The sequence below is a fragment of the Anomaloglossus baeobatrachus genome, chromosome 6 (genome assembly GCF_048569485.1).
Source record: "Anomaloglossus baeobatrachus isolate aAnoBae1 chromosome 6, aAnoBae1.hap1, whole genome shotgun sequence".
NCBI classification, from domain to species: domain Eukaryota; kingdom Metazoa; phylum Chordata; class Amphibia; order Anura; family Aromobatidae; genus Anomaloglossus; species Anomaloglossus baeobatrachus.
The window spans coordinates 26,465,476-26,487,315 of NC_134358.1; the positions used below are offsets into that span (position 1 = coordinate 26,465,476).

Sequence of the window (21,840 nt, forward strand, 5' to 3'; positions counted from 1 at the left end):
CGAAATCCTGTTCGTGACACCAAAATTGACTCGCCCACCCCAGGGCTATGAGACACCCGGTGCCGGGCCGGACTAGTCCGGGGGTAGTCAGTGGTGGCGGGGCCCGTCTCCGTGGCCCTGGTGGGTGTCAGTTTAAATATGGCTGGTGACTTGGGAGCAATTAAAGTACCGTATTTGTTTTGTGACGCCACCTGTGGTCTGCGGCTATTAAGCCGCTGCTGCTGTGTGAGGCCTCCGGGGTGATGTTATGGCAGCAATGGTGGTATTGCTCCCCACAGGTGGAGCGGTGCCCCGGGGACACTGTTGGTGCTCGTGAAAGTCTATGGTGTTGTGTGGATAACACGGTGCAGGGCCGACAGGCATGAAAGAAACAGGCACAAACAACAGTCTCTTTACCTTCTCCTCTTTTACTTTAGGAACAGTCCAGTCCTGGGAGACCGTCACAGGTGGTGAAGGGGATCCGGTAGGCCTGGAAGTACTTGGGGTGATCTTTTTGGCCAGCTGAGTATGAGGCCTACTCCTGTTCTTTACTTTACTATTATAGGACCCTGCTCTCTGAATCCAGCAATGGCCCTCTTGCTGCTGGGACCGGTGGTACGTCCCTTTCCCTCTGTGGTAGGCTGCGCAGGCCCTCTCTGGTGCTTCTCTGCTGGAGTCCACACCGGGCCCTGATGATGCAGCTGTACCTTCGGGCTGTTTATGGGCCAGGTGCTTGCAGCTCTCCTGCCCTTTGGATTCGGCTACCAGGGAGTATTTTAAGCCCTGGTGGCCACAGACTCCGATGTCCGAGTCTCTCCGCTGCCTCTCAGCTACTCCTGCTTCCCTGGGCCAAGCTACTCTAGCTCTAGGCCCCAGATCCACAGGACAGCACACTCTGCGTCTGCTTACTATCACTTCTCTCTACAGACTGAACACTACTTCCTCCCTCAGGTCAGACTTAAGGAATGCTCCCTGGAATTCCAGGTTCAGAGCTCCCCCTGCTGGCCGGAGGGAGAACTGCGTTGGCTGTTAAACTTACTGGCCAATGGACCTCCCGATTACCTCCAGGCTCAGCATTAACCCTTTGGGAGGGCAATGCTGTTGTGGCGACCAGGTCCTGGGGCGCCACACATGCTGTGCACATTCTCCAGGGCAGGATGTATAAAAGACATGCTGTGCACATTCTCCAGAGCAGGATGCATAAAAGACATGCTGTGCACTTTCTCCAGAGCAGGATGCATAAAAGACATGCTCTGCACATTCTCCAGAGCAGGATGCATAAAAGACATGCTCTGCACATTCTCCAGAGCAGGGTGCATAAAAGACATGCTGTGCACTTTCTCCAGAGCAGGATGCATAAAAGTCATGCTGTGCACACTCTCCAGAGCAGGATGCATAAAAGAATTGCTGTGCACTTTCTCCAGAGCAGGACACCCATCACGCAGATTGTATAAGTGAGCACTAAGCCGGGGTGAGGTAGCTGTCAGGATCTAGCTGTCAGTAGAGTGCGGAATTCCAGATACGTGGGATGTCGACCATCGGTATTTATAAAATCTAGCATTGTTTGTAAATAATCTTTATTTCATCTCATTTTTTTCAGACGTCCTTTGTCCAAATGTGAGAATTGAAGGCGATCGGTTTAAACACAAAAACGGAGAAAAAGATGAAATTCCAGGTAAAAAAAAAGTTAGAATTTTGCATTTTCAAATTTTGAAACTAATTGTTTAAACCCTTTTATCTAAGAAATTCTAACATTGATTTTTGTTATTTTGTGTTAAAGGTGGAAATGTTTTCAGTTTATTTTTATAAAAAAAATATGAAATAAAAAAAAGAGGAAAATTAGAAAGAGTCTGGTCATCAGGGAAAAGCGCTGTTTTCACTTTTATTTTATTGCAGCCACTCCCCTTTTCCACTTTTTTTATTTAATTCCAGCAGCCTTAAAGGGAACCTGTCACCAGATTTGGTAACTGTAAGCTGCGGCCACCACCAGTGGGCTCTTATATATAGTATTCTACCATACTGTATATAAGCCCAGGTCGCTGTGTAGAATGTAAAAATCACTATATAATACTCATCTAAATGGTCGGTGCGGTGCAGGCTGGTCGGATGGTGTTGCCTCCTCTTTCGGCCATCTTCGTCCTCCTTCTTCTGAAGCCAGGGTGCATGATGCGTCCTGCGTCATGTACTCGCGCAGGCATTGAGGTCCTGCGCAGGCGCACTATATGCTTTGATCTGCCCTGCTCAGGACCTCAATGCCGACAAGTGTGGATGACGTAGGATGCGTCATGCACCAAGGCTTCAGAAAGAGGACAAAGATGGCCGAAAGAGGAGGCGCCGGCACCGGAGAATGGAGACATCTATCTGACCCAGCAACACCGCACCGACCATTTAGGTGAGTATTATAAAGTGATTTTTAAGTTCTACACAGCGGCCTGGGCTCTTATATACAGCATGTTAGAATGCTGTATATAAGAGCCCACTGGTGGTGGCCGCAGCTTATAGTCACCAAATCTGGTGACAGGTTCCCTTTAAGGCTTTTGGAATTAAAGAGTGAACTATTTCCAAATCTCAACCGCTTAGATGCCACGATCATTATTGACCGCAGCATCTAAGCGATTGCTTTTAAGATTTATTATGTGATAAAGGAAGCATCCTTATGCTATGTGCGCACTAGGCGTTTTTTTCACGCTGCGTTTTTTGTGCGTTTTTGTCCCCAAAAAATGCACCCGTGGCAAAAAAAGTGGCGTTTTTACCGCGTTTTTGTGCACTGCATTCAATGAGTGAAAAACGCAGAAATAATTGACATGCTGCGTTTTTGTGCTCACCACAAAAACGCAGCTACAAAAAAACGCTGTGTGCGGACAGCACTTCTGAAAAGCCATAGACATTGCTGGGGAAGCAATGTCACAGCGTTTTCAGCACAAAAGCGCCGCAAAAAACGCAGCAAAAACGTCTAGTGCGCACAGGGCCTAAGGCACTCTGCATTTTTGTTCATTTTTGGCCGCTAAAAACACACAAATGCATAAAAACGCACCCGCGGCAAAAACACGCAAAAACACCCGCATGCGTTTTTACCACGTTTTACTGCGTTTTTGGCTGCATTTTGCTGCGTTTTTGATCTCTGCGTTTTTCTGCGTTTTTCCAATGCATTGCATGGGGGGAAAACGCAGAAAAACACAGGAAAGAATTGACATGTCCATATTTTTTTTTAAGCTCAAAAATGCAGCTTAAAAATAAAAAGTTGTGTGCGGACAGCAAAAATGAAAACTCATAGACTTTGCTGGAGAAGCAAAGTCATGCAGTTTTGAACCCAAAAATGCACCCGAAAAATGCACAAAAACGCAGCGAAAAACGCACTGTGTGCACATAGCCTAAGGCTTTTGGAATTAAAGAGTTAACTATTTCCAAATCTCAACCGCTTAGATGCCACGATCATTATTGACCGCAGCATCTAAGGGATTGCTTTTAAGATTTATTATGTGATAAAGGGACCATTTTAATTCTTTCAACCGCTTAGATGCCCCGATCATTATTGACAACAACATCTAAGGGTTTACCTTTAAAGTTTATTATGTGCTAAAGGGAATTACTAAATTCTCTCAATTATTTGGATGCCACAATCATTATTGACTGCAGCATCTAAGGGATTACTTTTAAGGCTGTTGGAATTAAAGAGGAAGCCCCCTCCATCGCTCAACCGCTTAGATGCCCCAATCATTATCAATTATTATTGACCACAGCATCTAAGGGATTGCTTTTGAGGTTTATTATGTGATAAAGAAAGCATCCTAATTCTCTCAACCATGTAGATGCCATGATCATTAATGACTGGAGCATCTAAGGGATTACTTTTAAGGCTGCTGAAATTAAAGAGGCAGGCCCCTCCATCTCTCAACTGCTTAGATGCCACGATCGTTATCGACTGCAGCATCCAAGGGATTAGTTTGGAGGTTTACTTTGTAATAAAGGGACCATCCTAATTCTTTCAACCGCTTAGATGCCCCGATCATTATTGACAACAGTATCTAAGGGTTTACCTTTGAAGTTTATTATGTGCTAAAGGGAACACCTAAATTCTCTCAAATGTTTGGATGCCACAATCTTTATTGACCGCAGCACCTAAGGGATTACTTTTAAGGATGCTAGAATTAAAGAGGGAGCCCCTCCATCTCCCAACAGCGTAGATGCCACGATCATTATTGACTGCAGCATCTAAGGGATTACTTTTGAGGTTTATTATGTGCTAAAGGGAATATCCTAATTCTCTCAACCGCCTAGATGCCACGATCGGTATTGACCGCAGCACCTAAGGGATTACTTTTAAGGATGCTAGAATTAAAGAGGGAGCCCCTCCATCTCCCAACAGCGTAGATGCCACGATCATTATTGACCGCAGCATCTAAGGGATTACTTTTGAGGTTTATTAGATGATAAATGGAGCCCCCTCCATCTTTTAAAAGCGTAGATGCCACGATTATCATTGTCCGCAGCATCTCAGGGATTACGTTTGAGGTTTATTATGTGCTAAAGGGAGCATCCTAATTCTCTCAACTGCTTAAATGCCCCGATCATTATTGACCACAGCATCTAAGGGATTGCTTTTAAGGCTGCTTGAGTTAAAGAGGCAGGCCCCTCCATCTCTCAACTGCTTATAAGCCACGATCATTATTGACCGCAGCATCTAAGGGATTGCTTTTAATATTTATTATGTGTTAAAGGGAGCATCTTAATTCTCTCAACCGCTTAGATGCCACAATCATTATTGACCGCAGCACCAAAGGGTTTACATTTGAGGTTTACTATGTGTTAAAGGAAGCATCCTAATTCTCTCAATCATGTAGATGCCGCGATTGTTATTGACTGCAGCATCTAAGGGATTACTTTTAAGGATGCTAGAATTAAAGAGGCAGGCCCCTCCACCTCTGAACTGCTTAGATGCCACGATCATTATTGACCGCAGCATCTAAGGGATTACTTTTGAGGCTTATCATGTGATAAAAAGAGAACTCTAATTATCTCAACCATGTAAATGCCGCAATCGCTATTGGTAATTTAGACATTCAGAGAACTCTGTCTGAACATGTCTATATGGAAGGAGCCTTTCCTCATGAGAGTCTCCATTTTAATATGTTAATTTGCTGTAATTAATCACTGGATGACAAATGACACTAATGATATCCGATGCAGGTGATATTTTACGTAGTATCTCTAATTGTGAAAGTCACAGATTATCCGTCTACAGATACACGACTGACGTGAGTCACACCGATCTCACTCGTTCATTACAGTCAATATTAGAAAGCGGAGAATATAATAAAATATAATAGGGCTCCGGGGCCCCTGATCGTGACTTCCTACAAATGTATCCAAACGTCTCTCAGCCGTAGATGTGATGTGAAATATGTGACTGTGGATTATTTCCAGAATCATCAAACAGCGAGAACAAGAATAAGATATGTCTCTGATCCTGAGACTATAAATAGTGGATAAACCATCTGGACCGTAGTAAATCGCGATGTGCCTTTTTATAGGGCGGACGTAACAGCGCAAATTTAGAGTTTGATAGAAATTTCCTGTGCAGAAAAGACAAGTCATATGGAAATACATTGCTGCAGATAGGGGATAATAAGATGTCCATGACATACCGTAAGTTACATAATACCGCCATATAGTGAACACATATTAGTAAAATATTGTATAATGTAATGCTTTCATATAATACTCACATACAGTCAGGGCCAGAAATATTTGGACAGTGACACAAGTTTTGTTATTTTAGCTGTTTACAAAAACATGTTCAGAAATACAATTATATATATAATATGGGCTGAAAGTGCACACTCCCAGCTGCAATATGAGAGTTTTCACATCCAAATCGGAGAAAGGGTTTAGGAATCATAGCTCTGTAATGCATAGCCTCCTCTTTTTCAAGGGACCAAAAGTAATTGGACAAGGGACTCTAAGGGCTGCAATTAACTCTGAAGGCGTCTCCCTCGTTAACCTGTAATCAATGAAGTAGTTAAAAGGTCTGGGGTTGATTACAGGTGTGTGGTTTTGCATTTGGAAGCTGTTGCTGTGACCAGACAACATGCGGTCTAAGGAACTCTCAATTGAGGTGAAGCAGAACATCCTGAGGCTGAAAAAAAAAGAAAAAATCCATCAGAGAGATAGCAGACATGCTCGGAGTAGCAAAATCAACAGTCGGGTACATTCTGAGAAAAAAGGAATTGACTGGTGAGCTTGGGAACTCAAAAAGGCCTGGGCGTCCACGGATGACAACAGTAGTGGATGATCGCCGCATACTTTCTTTGGTGAAGAAGAAGCCGTTCACAACATCAACTGAAGTCCAGAACACTCTCAGTGAAGTAGGTGTATCTGTCTCTAAGTCAACAGTAAAGAGAAGACTCCATGAAAGTAAATACAAAGGGTTCACATCTAGATGCAAACCATTCATCAATTCCAAAAATAGACAGGCCAGAGTTACATTTGCTGAAAAACACCTCATGAAGCCAGCTCAGTTCTGGAAAAGTATTCTATGGACAGATGAGACAAAGATCAACCTGTACCAGAATGATGGGAAGAAAAAAGTTTGGGGAAGAAAGGGAACGGCACATGATCCAAGGCACACCACAAACTCTGTAAAACATGGTGGAGGCAACGTGATGGCATGGGCATGCATGGCTTTCAATGGCACTGCGTCACTTGTGTTTATTGATGACATAACAGCAGACAAGAGTAGCCGGATGAATTCTGAAGTGTACCGGGATATACTTTCAACCCAGATTCAGCCAAATGCCTCAAAGTTGATTGGACGGCGCTTCATAGTACAGATGTACAATGACCCCAAGCATACAGCCAAAGCTACCCAGGAGTTCATGAGTGAAAAAAAGTGGAACATTCTGCAATGGCCAAGTCAATCACCAGATCTTAACCCAATTGAGCATGCATTTCACTTGCTCAAATCCAGACTTAAGACGGAAAGACCCACAAACAAGCAAGACCTGAAGGCTGCGGCTGTAAAGGCCTGGCAAAGCATTAAGGAGGAGGAAACCCAGCGTTTGGTGATGTCCATGGGTTCCAGACTTAAGGCAGTGATTGCCTCCAAAGGATTCGCAACAAAATATTGAAAATAAAAATATTTTGTTTGGGTTTGGTTTATTTGTCCAATTACTTTTGACCTCCTAAAATGTGGAGTGTTTGTAAAGAAATGTGACAATTCCTACAATTTCTATCAGATATTTTTGTTCAAACCTTCAAATTAAACGTTACAATCTGCACTTGAAATCTGTTGTAGAGGTTTCATTTCAAATCCAATGTGGTGGCATGCAGAGCCCAACCCGCGAAAATTGTGTCACTGTCCAAATATTTCTGGACCTAACTGTATAATACTGCCTTATAATACATATTAATGCCGTGTAATAAAAATGTAAACATACAATAGAGAGCTCATAAAATGCTGCCATATAGTGAACTTACCTATCTTTGCCATATAGTGAACACACAGTAAGATATTGTATAATGTAATGCTGTCATATAGCGCTCACATATAATACTGCCTTAATACATAATAACATTATGTAATAAAGATGTAAACATACCATACAGAGCTAAAAAAATGCTGCCATATAGTGAACTTTCATAATACCGCTGTATAGTGAAGACACATTAGTAAGATATTGTATAATGTAATGCTGTCATTTAGTGCTCACATATAATACTGCCTTAATATTAATGCCATGTAATAAAGATGCACAAGTACCATACAGAACTCATAAAATGCTGCCATATAGTGAACACACATTAGTAAGATATTTTATAATGTAATGCTGTCATATAGCGCTCACATGTAATACTGCCTATAATACATATTAATGCCATGTTATAAAGATGTAAACGTACCATACAGAGCTCAAGAAATGCGGCAATATAGTGAACTTACATAATACCGCCATATAGTGAACATATAATAGTAAAATATAATATTATAATATAATATTGTATAATGCCATGTAATAAAACATACCATACAGAACTCATAAAATGCTGCCATATAGTGAACTTACCTATCTTTGACATATAGTGAATACAGATTAGTAAGATATTTGTAATGCTGTCATATAGCACTCACATATAATACTGCCTTAATACATAATAATATCATGTAAGAAAGATGTAAATGTACCATACAGAGCTAAAAAAAATGCTGCCATATTGTGAACTTTCATAATACCACTGTATAGTGAACACACATTAAAGGCTGCTTTACACGTTGCAATTGATCGTGCGATCGCAAGCGCCCCTCTCGTTTGTGCAGCACAGGCAATTTCTTGCCCATGTCGCACTAAGGCGGGCTTTACACGTTGCGACATCGGTAATGATATATCGTTGGGGTCACGTCGCTAGTGACGCACATCCGGCGCCGTTACCGACATCGCAGCATGTGACACCAAGGAGCAACGATCATTGATCGCAAAAACGTCAAAAATCGTTGATCGTTGACACGTTGCTCCATTCCATAATATCGTTGCTGCTTCAGGTACGATGTTGTTCCTCGTTCCTGCGGCAGCACACATCGCTATGTGTGACACCACAGAAACGACGAACATCTCCTTACCTGCGGCCGCCCGTAATGAGGAAGGAAAGAGGTGGGCGGGATGTTATGTCCCGCTCATCTCCGCCCCTCCGCTTCTATTGGCCAGCCGCTTAGTGATGTCGCGGTAACGCCGAACGCACCACCGCCTTGAAGGAGGGATTGTTCGGCGGTCACAGCGACGTTGCAGAACAGGTATGTGCGTGTGACGCTGCCGTAGCGATAATGTTCACTATGGCAGCGAGCACCAAATGTCGCATGTACGACAGGAGCGGGTGCTATTGCGCTCAACATCTCTAGCTGATGCTAGCGATTTCGCAATGTGTAAAGCCCGCCTAAGTCATAAACCCCCGTCACACGTACTTATGTCGCGGGCGGGGAGGACGCTGTTTACTGTTTAGGGGGGGTGGGGGTGTGTGAGTGTTACCTGTGACGACCTGGCTAGTCCAGGGCGCCACATTCCCCCTTGGTGAAATGCAGACCGTCCACGGGCTACCTGTCCATCACCGGTTTTAATTTTTTTTTTTTTTTCAAAACTGTAAAAACATAAATAACATGTAAACATATCAAAACACAAGCATTTTTGTTAGGTCACTTAAACGTTGCACATATAAAAACATTTTTAATGATGACGGACGGATGTCTTCCGCTCTCCCACCCAAGCAACCTAGCCCTGATGCTGCCCCTAAGAAGTGGGCAGCACCCCTTGACCCCAGTCCAGGTTCAGGCTGCCCGAGCGGGAACGGGTACGGTTACTCGCACCCGGCTGTCACTTCAGGGGACCCCATGTCCAGGGGGACCCCTGACCCCCCGGAGGATGGCCATCGGTCCTGGTGGTGGCCGTGCCCCAGCCTGCTCTGCTGTGGGCCCTTCCTCCAATCTGCCTCTCCGGAGGCGGCAACGGTTTCCATCCCACAAAACTATTTACAAGCCCACCAGTTCGTGGGTGGCCTGCCAGTTCTCGGCAATGTTCATGAGTAGTTCCTCATGTGGGTGGTAAAAACACACAGAGTCCCTCCGGGGACAACTTGCCGGCAACGGCCGGGATAATCACTGTAGCTAATCAGGTGAAGCTTCGGTTGATTTTTGTCATTCATTCTGCTGAAGGACCCAACGGGGGACAACTTTATGCAACGGCGGACCGCTACCACTACTTGAGGTCGTACTCATCCAGGACCTCTTCCAGCTCAACATCCGGATGGCTTGATGGAGGAGGGGGCTGGGGCCGCATCTGCTCACCGCGGCTCTTCCTTTGCTTAACGTCCAGGGCGAACCAGCCCCTCTCCCCGCAGTGACGGGTGTAAGTTACCAGGTCGCCCGGCAATAGATCGCGACCTGGGTGGCCCGTGGGAAGCTGTGAGTTGACATCACGGCGGGCCACAAACACTTCGGCCTCCAGGCCCGGCTCGTAGATGAAACCGAACCCCCTCCGCGTTTTAAACTGCCGGACTTGGCCTTCATATACCGGGCCCCGCACCCGAAAGGTGGCATGACGGAGCGCATCCTTTTCTTTAATCACTCGCGCCATTACTTCGGCCCTCTGCTGCTCCCTGGCGGCAATCTCTCGGCCCAACTGGTTTGGTTCCCTGTCCCAATAAGGGGCGTTGGCAGACCCCTGCGCCTGGGTCGGGCCCCGCTGGACCGCGCCCACACCGGCCACTACCGGTACTCTCTCGTGGGGGTCCTGCGGTGACGTGGCCTGGACTGCTGCTTTGCGGTAGCGGCCCGGCGCAGCCTCAGCCGAGGCGGAGGATTCAGGGACAGCTGGCCTCACCGGTCGGGCCTTCGGGCTGGCAGCGGCCGGTTCTTCCACGGCCGGGCAGACTGCCGGAGCCGGGACGGTCTCGGGTGCGGACATGTTGCAAGCTGCTTCCAGGAACCGGGTATATTTGCAGAGTCCTGGCGTCCCCGCTTTTATAGCCTCGGCTACATTAGGCAGACACACACTTCACCTGCTCGGAGAAGACGCTCGAGCGGGAGATTTTTGCGCCAAAGATGGCGGCGCTTCAAAATTTTCGTCCGGACACCGCCGGTGGGGACCACAAGGCGCACTTCTACTGGTAAGTTTGTGAAGCCAGGTTGTTGCGGGCGGGGAGGACGCTGCTGCCACACTCGCTAACGCTCGGGTCCAGTGCTGCTGCGGCTGCTGCTGCTCGGTGGCTCGAGCGGTGGGCCGGATCCGGGGACTCTAGCGGCGCTCCTCGCCCGTGAGTGAAAAGGGGTGGTTGGTTTGGGGGAATTTAGTCCGTGACGCCACCCATGGGTTGTGGTGAAGATAGGCACCACCGCTGCTGGTGATGGGGATCCCGGGAGCGATGGTAGGGAGCAGCTGGGATGTTGTTTTCCCCCTCCGTGGGTAGGGGTTGGTGGTCCCGGGGCCCGGTGATGTGACGGGGAGGCTGGGTTGGTGAGGTGCAGGGTTGCAGGGACAGCGCGGCGCGGTGCCTGATGGCACGGGTGTACTCACTCAGAAAGTGATGCACAAAGTCCTCGGTAAACCAAACGGCTGGATGGACGGGTCCCACAGCCGGCTGCAGTGTCTCTCCCCGGACAGGTGATGGCGGCTGTCTTTCCCTGCATGTTTGTGTACTTGTTTGACTACGGTGGATCCCCAACGGTAGTCCGCTCCCCGGTGTATGGATGCCGGAGGAGCCCGTTTGCCCGCAGGCGCTGGTCCTTGGGTCTCTAGCCTTAGGCGGTAGCTGTATACCCTCACGGTGTGGGCGGTTGCCTTCTATCGGGTCTTTGGCTGTTAGGAAACCCCTGGGGTTCCTGTCACACTCGGATTTGACTGTTGACGGCGACTCCAAGCCTAGTCGGGGTCCGATGGCCCTGCCTGTGTGGGCTGGCTTCACTTCGCTCCCCGGTCGGTACCGGCGGGCCAACGCCCGACCCCGGTCCTACGGTTCCATGTCGATTCACCACTCCTGCAGACGGCCACCACCGTCTGCCAACCTTGTTGTCCTTGCCTGGGCCCCAAACCCAGACACTCTTCACTTCAACCTCCTCCACTGAACGCCTGAACTAAACTGTCACTTTTCCCGCCTCCAGGCCTGTGAACTCCTCGGTGGGTGGCGCCAACCGCTTGGCTCCGCCCCACCTGGTGTGGACATGAGACCCTGGAGGGAGGCAACAAGGGTTTTGTGTTTGGCTAATGTTACTGTCTAGTGGGGGTGGGGGTGTGTTACCTGTGACGACCTGGCTAGTCCAGGGCACCACACTTACCTTCCAAACTAGCTCGCTGTTAGCGGCGAACATCCACTTCCTGAAGGGGGGGGGCATTTGATGTCACACAGCGGCCACCCAATAGAAGCAGGGGGGCGGAGATGAGCGGGACGTAACTTCCCGCCCACCTCCTTCCTTCCTCATTGCCGGCGGGACGCAGGTAAGCTGTGTTCGTCGTTCCTGGGGTGTCACACGGAGTGATGTGTGCTGCGTCAGGAACGAAGAACAACCGGCATCCAGGAATGTGACCGATATTTTGAAAATGAGCGACGTGTCAACGAGCAACGATAAGACGAGTATTTTGCTCGTTCACCGTCGTTCGTAGCTGTCACACGGTATGACATTTCAAACGATGCCGGATTTGCGTCACTAACAACGTGACCCCAACGACATATCGTAAGATATATCATAGCGTGTAATGCCGCCTTTAGGCCCTGTCACACACAGAGATAAATCTTTGGCAGATCTGTGGTTGCAGTGAAATCATGGACATATTGTTCCATTTCTTCACAGCCACAAACCTGACACTGATTTCCACAATTTCACTGCAGCCACAGATCTGCCACAGATCTGCCACAGATCTGCCACAGATCTATCTGTGTGTGTGACAGGGCCCTTAGTAAAATATAGTATAATGTAATGTTGTCATACAGCAATCACATATAATACTGCCTTATAATACATATTAATGCCGTGTAATAAAGATACAGAAGTACAATACAGAACTCATAAAATGCTGCCATATAGTGCTTTGATAAAATATCATATAGAGAGGATAGTCATTAGCACGTAAAAAAATTGATTATAGGGAAGGTATAAAAGCACTATACAGTGCCTATATAATACCGCCATATAGTTCTTACATCACAATGCCACATAATGAAAAAATATTACCGTGAAATAGCAATGTAATGCGGATCTATTGTGCTAACGTAAAATGTTGCGTAGTGAGAACATTAAAGTGTCATATAGCACTAACGTAATAATGCCATAAAGTGAAGACATGACAGTAAAATGCATAGTGCTCATATAATGCGGCCTTATAGTATTTCCATAATAATGCCATATAGTATTACAATAACAGTGCTCACATAAGACTGCAGCATGATTATAGAAATGTCATATAGCGAGGATAATAAACTATGATGAAGCACCAAAGAAAATGTCATGGAGTGAAGATCCACATAATACTGCCACATTGCGCTTACATAATAATGCTATATAATGAAGACATACCAGTAACGTAAAATGTCCAGGTAATGCTGCCACATAGTACTCACATAAGATGTCATACAGTGAAGCATTATTATATAGTAGTTACATAATAATGTCATATAGTGAAGACACAATAGTACCATAGAGTGCCCATGTAATATTGCCCAATAATAATGCCATCAAGTATACAGATAACAGTAAAATACAGCGCTCATATAAAATGCTGCCTTAAAATAATGACATATAATAAAGATATAGTATAGATAAAATGTCTTATAGTGAGGAAAATAAAGTTCACATACAATCACAAAAACAGTTTCTCAAAAATTGCAGTTTTTCTTGCAGTACCCCGTCTGACCACACGGAGTGCTGTGAACACTAAGCACCTTCCATGTGTGCGCTCAGCAAGAATCCAGAAATCTGATTGGTTCACACAGAGTGCGGCTCTTCAGAATGCTAAAATATTTCAGTGGTATAAATCCCATAAACGTTGTTGTCCATTATCCCGGCCATTCTATGAGCACCGAGGAATACATGTAAATAAATAGCATTACAGAAGATAGATGTTAATTATCCCGACAAGAATAAACCACAGAACGTATATTATAAGGATCCTCTGCTGGAGCCGGAGAGGCCATGACTTATGGTAGCACCCATTCCTCGCGTATTACAGCCGCTAATAGGACAGAATTTTGGGAAATGAGTAATATTTATATGAATTGTGGTAAGTGACCTCCACAGCAGTGCAGAGGTCCTGAGCTCCCATTCATCACCAAGAGGAAAGGAACCTTGCCCTGGAGCCACCCTGCGAGGAGCAGACAATAAATAACTGTGCTGCAAGGAGAATGGAAAACAGTATTATATGATAAGTATAATGGAGGGATAGATAGAGGGATAGATAGATAGAGGGATAGATAGATAGATAGATAGATAGATAGATAGATAGATAGATAGATAGATAGATAGATAGATAGATGGATAGAGGGATAGATAGATAGATAGATAGATAGATAGAGGGATAGATAGATAGATAGAGGGATAGATAGATAGAGGGATAGATAGATAGATAGAGGGATAGATAGATAGAGGGATAGATAGATAGATGATAGATAGATAGATAGAGGGATAGATAGAGGGAGGGATAGATAGAGGGATAGATAGATAGATAGATAGATGATAGATAGATAGAGGGATAGATAGAGGGATAGATAGAGGGATAGATAGAGGGATAGATAGATAGATAGATAGATAGATAGATAGATAGATAGATAGATGGATAGATAGAGGGATAGATAGAGGGATAGATAGAGGGATAGATAGAGGGATAGATAGAGGGATAGATAGATAGAGAGATAGATAGAGGGATGGATAGATAGATAGATAGATAGATAGAGGGATAGATAGATAGAGGGATAGATAGATAGATAGATAGAGGGATAGATAGATAGATAGATAGATAGATAGATAGATAGATAGAGGGATAGATAGATAGATAGAGGGATAGATAGAGGGATAGATAGAGGGATAGATAGAGGGATAGATAGATAGATAGATAGATAGAGGGATAGATAGATAGATAGATAGATAGATAGATAGAGGGATAGATAGATAGATAGATAGATAGATAGAGGGATGGATGGATAGACAGATAGAGGGATAGATAGAGGGATAGATAGAGGGATAGATAGATAGATAGATAGATAGATAGATAGATAGATAGAGGGATAGATAGAGGGATAGATAGATAGAGGGATAGATAGAAAGATAATGGATAGACAGATAGAAAGATAATGGATAGATAGATGGATGGATGGATAGATAGATGGATAGATAGAGGGATAGAGGGATAGATAGAGGGATAGATAGATGGATGAATGGATGGATGGATAGAGGGATAGATAGAGGGATAGATAGAGGGATAGATAGAGGGATAGATAGATGGATGGATAGATGGATGGATAGATGGAGGGATAGATGGAGGGATAGATGGAGGGATAGATGGAGGGATAGATGGAGGGATAGATGGAGGGATAGATGGAGGGATAGATAGATGATAGATGGAGGAATAGATGGAGGGATAGATGGAGGGATAGATGAGGGATAGATAGATAGATGGATAGAGGGATACATGATCGATAGATAGAGGGATAGATAGAAGGATAGATAGATAGACAGATGGATAGATAGATAGATATCCTTATAAGAGTGAAAGAAGAGAACTCTAGCACCACCTATTGGATGAAGCAATCTCAAAAATCATTGTTGATCCTTTAACGAGCCTTGCAAATCAGACACTCCATTTTCAGACACAGGTTCCAGTGTATTTGCTCCTCATCAGTGCAAAGGATTGCACAAAGGAGCATTGCCTGGACAATAGGTCTCCTTATACCGGCTTGGCACCCTTCTGAAAGAGAACCAATAAAATCCTCATTAAAGACCTCTCATCCAGCCAAATCACACATCTTGCTTTGCACTGATGAGGGGAAAACACCCTAAAACACATATCTTCAATTGAAGTGTATGGTTTGGCTTCTTATAGTAATTCATGTGGCAAAGCTCATTAAAGGGTCGATATTGATTTTTAGGATTGCTACATCCAATAGGTGGCGCTGGATCAACATGTCTATCCACCCTGTGATTTACATTATTCCATGACTTTTCCTTATTGAAGTTGCAATTTTATTGTTGAGGAGTGAAGATAGATAGACTTGAGTCAGTTGTGTTCACTTCAGTTAGGCTGAGCTGCAATACCAGACACAGCCAAGGGATGGCGCTGCTTCTAGAAGGAAGAAGCCATATTGTGCAGCGCCATCTTCACTGTCAGATTGGTCATGTTTGTACCGCGGTCAGGAATAGGCAGTGATCCACCTCTCGGAGATCCAGAACCGCCGGGGTGGCATTAAGGAGGCAATCTTCTTCCTACTTGTTAAATACTCATCTGCTCTGGTTTCCTGGGTGGGACTAGAGCTTACGAGAATACGGGCAGTGGCTCAATGGTAGAGCCGCTGTCTATGGACACAGCGCTCACAAACTCATGAGTTCTACTCCCGTCCGGGAAACCAGAGCAAATGAGAACTTTCTTCCTTCTGCATAATTCTCGAGTGTGAAATAATTATTTTTCCAAATTTTTCCCTTTATTTTGTGACAGGTTTTGACCTCATGGAGTTATTCAACATTAAAGATGTCATCAGTGGGAAAGAAACTGGAGTTCAGAGCTCCTACGTGCGTCTAGGAACGTTCCCCATCGTCCAGAGGACAGAGTGAGTCCATCACACAGTGACTTATAGCTATATTAGATATTGATGTGGCAGGAGGCTGGTCATATCTGGTCACTCAGATCTTCAACTCAATGCCAGATGCCATAGCAACCAGTTCAAATCTAGTTACTCAGATCTTCAGCTCAATGTTGGGGGCCATAGCAACCAGTTCAAATCTAGTTACTCAGATCTTCAGCTCAATGTTGGGGGCCATAGCAACCAGTTCAGATCTAGTTGCACAGATCTTCAGCTCAATGTCAGGTGCCATAGCAACCAGTTCAAATCTAGTTACTCAGATCTTCAGCTCAATGTTGGGGGCCATAGCAACCAGTTCAGATCGAGTTGCACAGATCTTCAGCTCATGGTCAGTTAAGAGCCATAGCAACCAGTTAAAATCTAGTTGCTCAAGTTTTCAACTCAATTCAGGTGCCATAGCAACCAGTTCAAATCTAGTTACTAAGATCTTCAGCTCAATGTAGGGGGCCATAGCAACCAGTTTAAATTTAGTTGCCCAGATCTTCAGCTCATTGTCAGTTAAGTGCCATAGCAACCAGTTCAAATCTAGTTACTTAGATCTTCAGCTCAATGTAGGGGGCCATAGCAACCAGTTCAAATCTAGTTACTTAGATCTTCAGCTCAATGTCGGGGGCCATAGCAACCAGTTCAGATCTAGTTGCGCAGATCTTCAGCTCAATGTCAGGTGATATAGCAAACAGTTCAGATTTAGTTAGGCAGATCTTCAGCTCAATGTGAGGTGCCATAGCAACAAGTTCAGATCTAGTTACTTAAGTGTTCAACTCAATATCAGGGGCCATAACAATCAGTTCAAATCTAGTTACTCAAATCTTCAACTCAATGTCAGATGCCAAAGAACCAAGTTCAGATCTGATTGCTGAAGTGTTCAGCTCAGTGTCAGTTAGGCACCATAGCAACCAGTTCAAATCTATTTACTTAGATCTTCAACTCAATATCGGGTGCCATAGCATCCAGCTAAGGTCTAGTTACTCAATTGTTCAACTCAATGTCAGCTGCCATAGCAACAAGTTCAAATCTAGTTGCCCTGATCTTCATCTCATTTTCAGTTAAGCGTCATAGCAACCAGTTCAAATCTATTTACTTAGACCTTCAGCTCAATGTCAGGTGCCATAGCAACCAGTTCAAATCTATTTACTTAGACCTTCAGCTCAATGTCAGGTGCCATAGCAACCAGTTCAAATCTATTTACTTAGACCTTCAGCTCAATGTCAGGTGCCATAGCAACCAGTTAAGATCTAGTTACTCAATTGTTCAACTCAATGTCAGCTGCCATAGCAACCAGTTCAAATCTAGTTATTCAGATCTTCATCTCAATGTCAGGTACCACAGCAACCAGTTCAAACCTAGTTACTCAAGTCTTGCTATGCTAAAGGTAAGAAGAGGCAAGAAAGCTTCTCTATGAAGATCCCATAAAAAATGAAAATCACACCCCCAATCACTATTCAACAATCAAGAAATATGGAAAAAAAAATCAATTAAGTACCTCTGCATCCATATAAGTCTGATTCATCTAAAATGAATTATTTACCCATATGGTAGCCACCATAAAAAAAATAAAATCATGGTGCTCCAATTTCCATTTTCCGGTCACTGCACCTTCTACAAAAAAAACATCTGTTTGATGGGAGGGATAAAAGGGAAACCCAGAAAACAATGGAATAGTGATTTTTACCCCATTTCACCAAACTTGGATTTTTCCCCCCGTTTTTTTAGTACATTATAAGATAAAGTAAATGGTGTTCAAAACTACAATTTGTCCCCCAAATAACAAACCTTTAGGGCTCGTGCGCATGTTAATTTTTTTTTTGCGTTTCTGCAGCGTTTTAAGCTGCAGCATCACATTATCAAAATGCATGCGTTCTGCTTCCCCAGCAAAGTCTATGAGAACCATGCAAAATCTGTGCACACAATGCTTTTTTGAACGCAGCATTTTGAAAGTCACAAATTTGACAAAATCTCTGCGTTTAAAAATGCAGCATGTCACTTCTTTTGAGCGTTTTGGCAGCGTTCTACACCCATTGAAATCAATGAGTTGTTGAAAAACGCTACCAAAATGCTAAGCAGTGCACTTGTACTGCATTTTTTTTGCAATCCGCATGTTTATTTGACATAACAAACGCAGATCTTTCGGTCTCTCTCTCTCTCTCTCTCTTTGTCGGTCTCTCCCTCTCCCCCCTCCCTCTTACTCACCGATCCCCGATCACGGGCGCGGCGCTGCACAGTTGTCACACCGTGGCGGCTTCTCCTCTTTTGAAAATGCCGGCTGCTCATTATTCCATCTCGTATTCCCTGATTCCCCCACCCACCGGCGCCTATGATTGGTTGCAGTCAGACGCGCCCCCACGCTAAGTGACAGCTGTCTCACTGCAACCAATCACAGCTGCCGGTGGGTGGGTCTATATCGTGCAGTAAAATAAATAAATAAATAATTGAAAAAAACGACATGCGGTCCCCCCAATTTTGATACCAGCCAGGGTAAAGCCACACAGCTGAAGGCTGGTATTCTCAGGATGGGGAGCCTCACATTATGGGGAGCCCCCCAGCCTAATAATATCAGCCAGCAGCCGCCCGGAATTGCCTCATCCATTAGATGCGACAGTCCCGGGACTCTACCCGGCTCATCCCGAATTACCCTGGTGCGGTGGTAATCAGGGTAATAAGAAGTTAATGGCAGCAGCCCATAGCTGCCACTAAGTCCTAGGTTAATCATGGCAGGTGTCTCCCCGAGATACTTTCCATGATGAACCTGTAAGTTAAAGTAAATAAACACACACATCCAAAAAATCCTTTATTTGGAATAAAAGACAAAAAACACCCTCTTTCATCACTTTATTATTCCCCAAATACCCCTCCAGGTCCGACGTAATCCACAGAGGTCCCGCGACGCTTTTATCTCTGCTACGTGAAACTGACAGCGAGCGTCCACAAACCACGACCGCTCTGTGTCAGCTCCACGCAGCCACTGAAGTGAGCCGCGCGATCAGCGATGACGTCACTCAGGTTACCCGTGGCCACCGCTCTTAGGTGGAGGACTCCAGCTGTGGTCGCGGGTAACCTGAGTGACGGCACCGCTGATCGCACGGCTCACTTCAGTCACTCAGGGGATTTGCGGTCCCCTGTGAGTCATTCACGGGTGACCACTAATCAGGACACAACACACAGACAGAGCCGTGCGATGACAATGAAGTTAGGTGCAGTTCATCCGATGTTCATTCTCATCGCCCGGCTCTGTCTGTGTCTGCTGTCAGCGGGCATGTAGCAGAGCTGAATTGCCGGGGGAACGCACTGATAAAAATGCATTCAAAACGCATGCCTTTTGGATGCATTCTTTTTGTCAAAATACAGTGTCAAGTCTGCCAGCGGGTGCGCTTTTTTTCTGCACTGGCCAGGACGCAGTGTGCGCACGAGCCCTTATATTGATATGTTGATGGGCAAAAAAAAAAAATGCCCTTGAAAGAAGTAGAGGAAAAAGCAAAATCGCAAAAAAATGATAATTGGCTGCATTCTTAACCCCTTTGTGATGGACATAAACACTTCTTTCACTGGGTTGACCATATTTATCGGGGACATATATAGCCGACATATATCCTTAACACCTGTGGTTGGAGCGGAATTAATGCTGCAACTGTTAACCATTTAGATGCTGCTGTCAATCTCAGACGGCTGTACTTAAATGATGATCCTGCGGGTACATGTGCTCGACCCCATTGGCCTTCATGTTGCAATTGGAGGGGTTAACCACATTTATTGGGGCATAGATAACCGGCACATATCCCTAGGTGCCGTGGCTGGAGCTGAATTGATGCCACAACTGTTAACCATTTAGATGCTGCAGGCAATCCCAAACACCTGTATTTAAATGATGACCTTGCGAGTGCTCGTGATGGATCCCATTGGCCTTCATGTTGCAACCACAGAGGACCGATAGTTCACTAGGACCGCCGGGGGGCCTACTGAAGGCTGCTATGGTGGTAGTCTTTTAGAGCTCAGCTATATGTGATTTCCACTACATACGATGGAAAGAAAAAAAAAAAAACAAAGCACAAAAATGAAATAAATTGGCAAGGAGTGTAGGGGTTAAACTTGGCTGGAAATAGGTGTCACATGCGCTTCACCCAAACACAATATCTGCATTCAGAAACCTTCCCTAGAGGGTTATTCAGAAGGTTTCTTAATGTCTGACTCGTACACCATGGAGCAACGATCCCCAATTCATATCACAAATAATAGAGCCGCCAAAGTGAGATTCCTTCACTCCCACCTAATTCCCCTTCACAAATACTGAGCGTGCTTTTTTATTGTGTCCCAGAAGGAAGGAACTCCGAGGAAGAAAGTCAAATGTTAATATATTCATAGACTGAGCGGAAAATAAAGTGACGAGCAAACAAAAAATTCTATAGGAGCCTATAATTCTCAGCGTTTATTTAAATATTTCTTTTTTTTTTTCAAAAAAGTCTTGTCGTTTCCTGGCCTCGACCTTTCTGCTTGTAGGATGGAGTCAATATCAATGTATGGGAATTGTAATACACAGAAAAAAAAGTCAAAAAGACAAAAGAATAAAATACAATACAAACTTAAACAATGAATAAACAACTAGAATGTATAATAAAATAATAAAGAGAATGAAAGAAAATAAAATTGTAAAAATAAGAAATAATCATATGTACGTGTGGGATTCAATATTCAATATACACAGTGTGAACGTGAACTGTAATGCGATTGCAATAGAAATGTAAAAAAAAGAATAAAGGAAAAAAGGGTCAAACAAAATAAAATATAAATGTAAAACATAAACAACGGAAATGTTCAATAAAAGTATAAAAACGTGCAAAAAAGTGGGTGAAACAGTGCACTGAGCTGCTTAGCCACACCCGGGGTGCACTGAGCTTCTTAGCCACTCCTGGGGTGCACTGAGCTTCTTAGCCACACCCGGGGTGCACTGAGCTTCTTAGCCACACCCCGGGTGAACAGAGCTTCTTAGCCACACCCGGGGTGCACTGAGCTTCTTAGCCACTCCTGGGGTGCACAGAGCTTCTTAGCCACACCCCGGGTGAACAGAGCTTCTTAGCCACACTCCGGGCGCACAGAGCTTATTAACCACACCCAGGATGCAGTGTGCTCATTAGCCACACCCAGGGTGCACTGAGCTTCTTAGCCACTCCTGGGTGCACTGAGCTTCTTAGCCACTCCTGGGGTGCACTGAGCTTCTTAGCCACACCCCGGGTGCACAGAGCTTTTTAGCCACACTCCGGGCGCACAGAGCTTATTAACCACACCCAGGATGCAGTGTGCTCATTAACCACACCCGGGGTACACTGAGCTTCTTAGCCCCACCAGGCGTGCACTGAGCTTCTTAGCCCCACCCGGGGTACACTGAGCTTCTTAGCCACACCCCGGGTGTAGTGAGCTTCTTAGCCACACGCAGGATGCACTGAGCTTCTTAACCATACCCCGGGAGCACTGAGCTTCTTAACCACACCCCGGGCGCACAAAGCTTCTTAGCCACACCCCAGGTGCACTGAGCTTATTAACCACACC

At 45.0% G+C, this 21,840-nt stretch overlaps 1 protein-coding gene across 1 annotated transcript in view; it reads left to right on the top strand.

Moving 5' to 3' along the window:
• COL22A1 (collagen type XXII alpha 1 chain) overlaps positions 1–21,840 on the top strand; it is a 515,443-nt gene that overhangs the window by 175,218 nt on the left and 318,385 nt on the right. Inside the window, exons 4-5 of the mRNA XM_075316011.1 lie at positions 1,580–1,654; positions 16,158–16,269. Of these exons, the coding sequence (XP_075172126.1) occupies positions 1,580–1,654; positions 16,158–16,269 (187 nt within the window). The remainder of the gene's footprint in view (positions 1–1,579; positions 1,655–16,157; positions 16,270–21,840) is intronic.